This window comes from Carex rostrata, chromosome 2 (assembly GCF_964058835.1).
Source record: "Carex rostrata chromosome 2, lpCarRost1.2, whole genome shotgun sequence".
In the NCBI taxonomy this organism is placed as follows: Eukaryota; Viridiplantae; Streptophyta; class Magnoliopsida; order Poales; family Cyperaceae; genus Carex; species Carex rostrata.
In genome coordinates this window covers 6,447,220-6,455,684 of record NC_135919.1, presented here as the reverse complement: position 1 = coordinate 6,455,684, position 8,465 = coordinate 6,447,220, and the positions used below count along the sequence as shown (strand labels likewise).

At 34.6% G+C, this 8,465-nt stretch overlaps 1 protein-coding gene and 1 long non-coding RNA gene across 2 annotated transcripts; both read left to right on the top strand.

Moving 5' to 3' along the window:
* The first annotated feature begins 346 nt into the window (after positions 1–346).
* LOC144547384 (expansin-B15-like) lies at positions 347–2,108 on the top strand. Its single transcript, XM_078296018.1, has 3 exons — positions 347–536; positions 1,281–1,587; positions 1,769–2,108. Exons 1-3 carry the CDS (start codon positions 347–349, stop codon positions 2,088–2,090), a joined length of 819 nt encoding a protein of 272 aa, XP_078152144.1. The 3' UTR covers positions 2,091–2,108.
* A 1,354-nt stretch (positions 2,109–3,462) lies between these two features.
* On the top strand, positions 3,463–8,175 carry LOC144571640 (uncharacterized). Its single transcript, XR_013517545.1, has 3 exons — positions 3,463–3,954; positions 6,539–6,647; positions 7,907–8,175. It is a non-coding gene; the product is annotated as an uncharacterized LOC144571640 (long non-coding RNA).
* The last annotated feature ends 290 nt before the right edge of the window (positions 8,176–8,465 follow it).

Sequence of the window (8,465 nt, the reverse complement as noted above, 5' to 3'; positions counted from 1 at the left end):
ATCTCAAGTTTTGTCTCCTCGAGTAAAACCTGATCATCTTTGATGGATATTGAAATCGAGGTTTCAATTGCTCCTGTAATAAATTTTTTGATCCTGATAAATTTGGTATAAAAAAAATACCAAATTATTGACCAGAATTTAACAACCTTACGTAGTACTAATCTTCACTAAGAAGAAAAGGCTACACTATCTCTTAGCCATGTGTAACAAATTGACCTAATATTAACACGTACCCCCGTGCTGTCTATAAATAGCTCATTTTACCAGACTCAATTCATCAATCCTGCAGTACTCTTCTTCTTTTTCCTCAGAAATTAAGAGATCTCAAGTGACAATTAATTAATTAATGGCTCATTTTGTTATCTCTGACATGTTCTTCACGATTGTGTTAGTGTTAGCAATGGTTATCAGCCCAGGAGCTTGTTGCCAAAGCCGCAAACTCTTGAACTTGAATAACACCAGTCTTGCTGCTTCCTCTGGCTGGTCCACAGGTGGAGCCACATGGTACGGAAGCGCAAACGGTGCTGGCAGCGATGGTAATTTGCATCACACACATCATGCATATATATATATCATCATTTATTACCATGCACCAACACCATCAATATTTGTTTATCCATATTATTGTTGCTGCTTCGATCAATGAGTGCAGATTGCAACTAGTATTTATATACTTGTTAGCAATTAGCATTTCATCATATATTATAGCTTTTTTATGTGTTCATGCATGACGAGGAGGTGCATACAGCATATATCTAGCCAATTATCTAGGGGATGTAACTAATACGTATGTACCGAATTATAACTCATAATTAACAAAGAGTTTTTTAAATATGCTTCTAATTAAGTTCCAAAGATTTTGAGGTTAGGTAGGTGTCGTTTTGTTAATTTCAGTAATGAAAAACACACGTGCATACCAACAATTTCAAGAATTTCATAAAACATGAATATTACATTAGTTTTCATGCATGCAATTAATTAATTATTCTTATAATTAATTATATATGTACATATATGATTACTAATATTATGTCCAGATAAGTTGTATTTATTTAAATAAATGAAAAGTTCTATATATATCTGACTTTCCTTATCACTCGCAAGTTATAATTAGTAGCTGTTTAATTTGTGGAAAAAAAATTTGTTGACTTTTTAAACACAGCCAACAATATTTGAGTCACCTATATGCATGAAATGTGCACGTGCACAGTAGAGATCACATGAGATAAGTGATCCATGCATTATGCATAACTTTTAAATAACTGTGTGTGACTTTTTAGGTGGTGCATGTGGGTACCAAAATGCAGTTGATCAGGCTCCTTTCTCATCAATGATTGCCGCCGGCAGCCCTTCAATCTTCAATTCCGGCTTGGGTTGCGGTGCTTGTTATCAGGTCAAGTGTACTGGTAATGCGGCTTGCTCTGGTAACCCAGTGACTGTTGTATTAACTGACGAGTGTCCTGGTGGTCCCTGCCTTGCAGAGCCCGTTCATTTTGACCTCAGTGGAACCGCTTTTGGAGCCATGGCTCTGTCAGGCCAGTCTGATCAGCTTCGCAATGCTGGTGTTCTTCAAATCCAGTATACTCGGTAAGGGAATAATAACCAATAATAATTAATTCTCTGCTTTCAATTGCTCAAACACACTCTATATGATCTCTTTCTTGTGATCATTCTTTAATACATCTTTCAGAAAGAATGCATTTACTCTTCCATAATAGAAAATTAACTTATAGGCTATATACACACACATATATATATATGCTTGCAGTGTCCAGTGCAGCTACTCAGGCACCCAGATCACATTTCGTGTGGACTCAGGGTCAAACCCGAACTACTTTGCGGTACTGATTGAGTTTGTAGGAGGAGATGGAAGCCTTTCAGCAGTTGATCTCATGCAATCAGGATACGGCTCATGGAGCTCAATGCAACACTCATGGGGTGCCGTCTGGATGCTAAACCCAGGGTCCACACTTCAAGCCCCTTTCTCGATTCGTCTCACCTCCGACTCGGGCAAAACCCTAGTGATAAATGATGTGATTCCTCAAGGGTGGCAAGCCGGTGCCATTTACAAGTCGACTGCAAACTTCTAATGAAGAAATCTTTCAAAGCAAAACAAATAATATTTCTTAGTACATGCATGCTTTATATTACATTAATTGTTGTCTGGATCTATGTTTAAGTGTGGTCCTGTAATATGTACGTGGTAAAATTATGGAATAAAAATAAGACGGAGAGGTAGAGGAGGAGGCGGATGCATGAGTTCTCCCCTTCTCCGGTAATTTAAGCAGATATAGTCTGCAAGTTTGTTACCTAGGCAGTTTATGTAGTCGTGATTAATTAAATTATATATATATATATAAATGTTTTATGATAATTACATGCATGTTTAACGGTATCAGCAAACATTAGTTGACTCTTAATTTATAAACTTCTATGTATTAACGCCATATGTTTGAGTTAAGAGTTGTGGTTCAGGCATTTCATCAAATATCTCAAAATAATTCAATTTTGCTCCATAGCATTTTAAAAAGGTATATATCCTTTTTTAGAACAACATCTCATTAATTTATTCTTTTAAGTATGATAATGCTTGGAAGTTGGAATCATAGTAAATTTTGTGTCTACAAATTCATATATATATTAGCACATTTACAAGGATTGTAAATCTGAAATTTAGTTTCAAAATATTTGACCTAACTATTGAATGCTTCTGAACTTCTTTTTGACATTGTATCAATAGTAAGAAAAGTTTTTACAATATATATACTGTTATATTCCGAAATTTTAAAACGTGATTAATTTGCTAAATCGATCATTTCGCTTAAATAAAAATTTTTAATTAACTTAAGGATCTTTCAGAAATTTTCTGACCGACTAAAACAAAACTAAAATTTCGAAATATAAGTAATGTATGAAATTATGTATATTAAAATTTAGAGATTTAAAAATAAAATAAAATATAACACTAGGAATAAAATTATAATTATTCGGTAAATTAGAAACTTAGAAAATTCGCTACAATTCCTTGAATTTTTAGAAAAGAAGGAATTTATTTAATTAGATTCGTGTAAATAAATAAATAATTTAATTCTAAGTAAGAGTATAATTATACGAAGTCATTCGTACAAATAAATTGTAAAATTTACAAATCTCGTTCGTTAAGGAATTATAGAGATTTAATTAGAAATATGTGTGTATGAACATATTATTTGATATCGAATTATTCGAATCTTAAATTGAGGATTAAACGTTCAAAATATACATACAAATTTAATTGTAAAATTATTACGAACTTCTATTTGAAATTATAAAAGAAATAGACTTTAAAATCAATTAAAAGAAGTAAGAATAATATTTTGAATTATTTAGGCCATTCGATTTTGCTGCAGCACGGATCTTAAAGCAGTCCCATTTAATACCCAACTCTCTCCCTTCTCTCTTTCTCTTCTCTCCCTCCCTACCCGTGAGACCCCTGCTCCCTTCTTCTCTTCTACGCCAACCCACCCCCCTCTCCGCCCCCTCCCCTCTCCCGTCGCCGGCGAAGCCCACAAACCGGCCACCCCACTCTCTCCTCTCTCCCTGCCGTGAGCTCCACCACCAGCCGCCTCTCTCTCTCGTTTTCTGCCTCCCCCGCCCTCCGTGCCACCACCTCCTCTCTCGCTGACCCGAGCCACCACCACGAAAACCTTCCTCCCTTCTCTCTCTAACCCGTGGACCTCTCTCCCGGCTGATTTCTCTCTCTTTTTCACTTTTTGCCTCTGATTTTGAGGGAACCCGAAAACCCTAGAAATTGGGGGTTGTCACTGTGGCTTGCGGGTGCTAATCGGGTGTCTCTTGGTGCTGATATGGTGTTTGGAGATGCTAAATCTGTGGTGGTTGATTCAATTTTGGTGGCCACAAGGCGAGGCGAAACCCTCGGAAATTGCCGCTTTCTTTCGACCTTCTCTCTTTCGGGTAAATTCTGAAATTAACTTCTAAATTCTTGATTTGGGCCTTAATGAGTCGATTAAAGACCGTAGCACTTGAATTGACTAATTGTCGAGTTCGGATTGTTGATTTTTCCGACTCGGTCAAATTTAATTGATATCGTAGCATAATTGTAGGAAGTGATTTGTTAAGCATAACCGTAGGATGTGAATTTGCTAATTTTCGGGTGCGGGTTGTTGATTTTCCCGACCCGATAGAATTGATGATAGTTTGTGTGACTTGTATCGATCGATTTATTTAGAGACCGTAGGAGTGGAATTGATTAATTATTGAAGTACGGGTTGTTGATGTTCTCAACTCGATCGAATTGCCCAATTCCTCTTTAGATGACTTTGTTGTGATATTGGTAATGCATAAGGAAAATAAAAGAGGGAGGGGCTTGACAATTATTGATAATATTAAGGGGTGTATTGTAAAAGCCCTTGAAATGTATAAATAACTTAAGTATACGGACCTCTATGCAAATCTGAAAATTTTGAGTTATAATTCGGCCTTAAGAAATGCATTTTTGAATCGGGCCATTAAAGCGTTGAAATTGGCTTTGAATTGTTAAAATGGAATTTCCATAGGTTAACGTATGTTCAATATATAAGTACAAACATAATAAGTAAGGCAAGCATATACCTTAGATTAAGATATAAATAACGAAACTCGTCTAAGGATAATTAATTGGTTATTTGCATGTGTGCGTCTATAGGCATTATTTAAACCGGTTATAAGCTATGTATTATGTATCTCCACACTATGTACTCAAAGGCATATGGTATGTATTAAGATTTCCTAATGAATTGTATAAAAATATCAAATGTTTTATAACAAGTTATTAAATATAGTTCTTATCATATAACATAATGCAAAATGTACAATATACAAGCTAACCTATAATTAAGCAACTAGCCATTTAAGTAAACAAGTGATGCATCATAGATTAATAAGCTAGATTGGCACTTCTAACTTCGCAGCGAGATAAAAATTAGAATTTTAAGATCATGTGAATCATTACATAAGTATATCACTATATGAATTGTGTTAAGTAGTATCAACACACTCGGCTCGTGAGCACTTGAATCTTTTTATCAACTAAAATAGGAAACCTTAAAATCACTTGACGCATATGACACCTTAATTATATTTTGATTAAAGTTCTAAGACTGCCTAAAATTATTATGTTAAATAAGATTATATGCTAATATATTCGAATGACTAATATAGCTTAACAAATTAGTTGAGACAATACTTGCCGAATAATATACGTACATCTACAATAACACTAAATTTTTATCTAAAAATTTAGAACTAAGGAATTAGCTTAATAATTAGTAACTGAGTAAAGTAGGCGTTTTTATAAATTAAATGTGTATATACAACTACCATAATATTAAGGACATAAATATTCGTTAATAAATATGATTGCTATATCTATTCTTAAATTTGTAATGTAATTTACCTTACTTACTTATTTGTAAATATATAACTATCTAGGTCATTAAGAAATTTAATTAAAATTAGGATAAACCGTCATGGTAATTATATTGATAAAATGTAACTTTTAAATAATGAATGAAACAAACCAAATTAAAACACCCAACACATTAAATTAAAATAAAAGTTTCATAAAAAGTTTTTAAAGTTAAAATAGTTCTTTTAAACATTTTTGTTCGAACTTGTACAAAAATTCGTTGCTAATTAATAAAGGATAATTAATTAACAACGAAAAATAGTTGTTATGGACTTAGATTCGAAACGGCTAAGTAAACGTAGAGATTTAATTAGTTATAAAAATAACGAATTACGCGACTTAGCAATAAATTAATTTGAAACACGTAAACCAATTAAGGGTTTCGTTTTTAATTTTATAAAACGAATTATACAACTAAATTATAAATTAGACCTAATTGTTAGAATAAATAATTTCAAACTTGAATCGAAATCGTGAATTTTATTATGGCTTATTTTATTTAATTAATTGTATTTTTAACTGAGGCATGTGAAATTAGTTTAAAAGGGTACGTTTCTAAAACTTTAATTAAACTAAAGTTTTGAATAACCAAATGCAACCGTATATAATAAAATACGTAACTAATACGAATTGATATAATAACTATTAAATTAACATATTTTATCGTAATATTACAATTAGGAATTTAAATTATAATTTAGGTTTCGAATATCGAATTCGAACGACGGGATTAATTATAGTGAATTAAAATAAATCAAAGAGAGTAGATAGTAGAATATATTAACTAAGTATAGCACATTTAAAAAAATTACGGGAGTTCGTTAGAATATAAATTTGACTAGGATTAAATTAGATTAAACTAGACCAAAGTGAATGATCAATAGTTGACAAACCTGTAAATTAAGATTAATGCTACGCTCGATGACATGAAATTAATTAATTAATATATGCCTAATCGGATCAGTCCGACTGACTGAACCGATAAATTTTATAAAATCGAAGTAATCGAGAAATTGACTTGTACATTAATTGGGACGAGGGTTAGAATAAAATTAGCATAGATTTTAATTAGTTTAAATTACGTGATCACAGATCAGTCAACTCCGTGCGAGTCCGACCCGTGGGCCGATCCGACTGACCCGCAGTTCGGAGCATACGCGGAGCACGCCGATTATTAGCGACAGAGACTCCAGCCCTACAGGTGTGGGATATCTGAATTATTTTCTTTCGTGGGCGTACTCTTACCAGTCGATCCATCTGACCTGACATTCGCACTTTATTTTAAGTAGTTGCACTGAAACTGTAGAGCATGTTTATTCCTTTCTGCACTGTAGGTAGAATTGCATAAACCCTGAAAAATCCGAATTTACTGTATTTTAAGAGTAGAGTAATTAAATAATATTAAATATATACCTTATTAGAATATTAGGTTATTAGTTGTCTTCTTCTCGTAGAAGACTATATTATTATATTACGTGCATATGCATGCATTGGTGAGAGCTGAGCAGAGCCGAGTGACTTCGTTCCGTCTTGGTGTCACTTGGCATGGGACGGCCCGACAGCCGCTGAGCCGAGCGTCACTTGACTCTCGGATGGCTTTAGAAATATATTATATGTATAAACTTGGATTATATATCCTTTTCGATCATTTTACTATTTGACGTGAGCAGTTCCGATCTCGAGTTCTGTGGCACGATACGATTCGGGAATTTATTTCCTTCCCTACATTAGGAGCTACTTTGCCTAGAACGGAAGTTCCCAAGGCTAGTGCAAGCCTTGAGGAATGATGTGCAAGTGCATAAGGTCGACGAGCCTTAATGCACGGGGTCGACGAGCCCCTGATCCTATTGGTCTGGCCGGACGGTAGAGTTCTCTCCTGCTCATGAGGGAAGAGATTAACTTTTTACGACATGCATTGTATGATTTCTCCTATTGGATATGTTTGGGTGATGAATCGTTAGGCGAGATGACACATTGGATTTGATATAACCATCGGCTAGTGTGCTACTATCTTGTGGAGCAATGCTCGATGTCAGTAGGCATCGTGTATCATTGCACTCTGATCACAGTCCTTGGATTATATTGTTTGGATCTTTTGATCCTATTGGCAAGGCACGGGGTGATTACTTTATCCATATTATTATTATTATTATTATATTTGGGCACACAGTGCGAGGTGTACTGGATTCCGACTTGATTTCTATCCGATATTATACTTTGATTTTACTTTGGGTTTATTTTGCATGTTGGCATAATAGAATAATCGCATCATGGCATCCCTGAAAATTATTATAAAATCTATTAGATATTGTTATAGGTTCACACATGTGCATATTTTCAATTGCGTTTGTTTTATAAATAATAAAAGTGCTTTGACCGTAGAGGATCCCTGAGGGGATAATTCTGGGTCACATACTGGGCGATTCGTCGCTCACCCACAAGTTGTTTCGTGGGTTTTAGGTACAGGTTCTGGCGGTCCGCAGTTGGAGATGTCACGAGCTGTCCCCGAGGGCCACACCACTTGACCTAGTTAGGATTAGGCTTTTGATTAGGTTTACGAGTCTCGTATTTCCTGTGTTATATATACGGGCTCGATAGATCATGTATCCCCTTCTATAGATGGTGTTATTTGGATCCGAGGTGGATCGAATTATATGTCATGTATGTGTATGTTTATTTATTTGCTATGTGACTGATGCTTGACATTTATATTATTTTGCTTCCGCTGCTGTTGATTTATTATTTATGATTAGCCTTGCGTGCTTAATGACTAATTAAGCACGAGGCGAGGTTGATCACACCTAAATCCAGAATTCTTGGTTTGGGGTGTGACATCCTTAGGGTGGTATCAGAGCTCAGCTTACCGAAATCCTTACAGGCTGAGCTGGGTATCACTCGAAGAAAACCGAAACCAAGCATAGTCACATGCCCATGATTAAATATAGCTATATGCATATACATATATATATACGAGTCAAAGCACTTTGACTATACTTTTAAAATAAAACTTTGCATATAG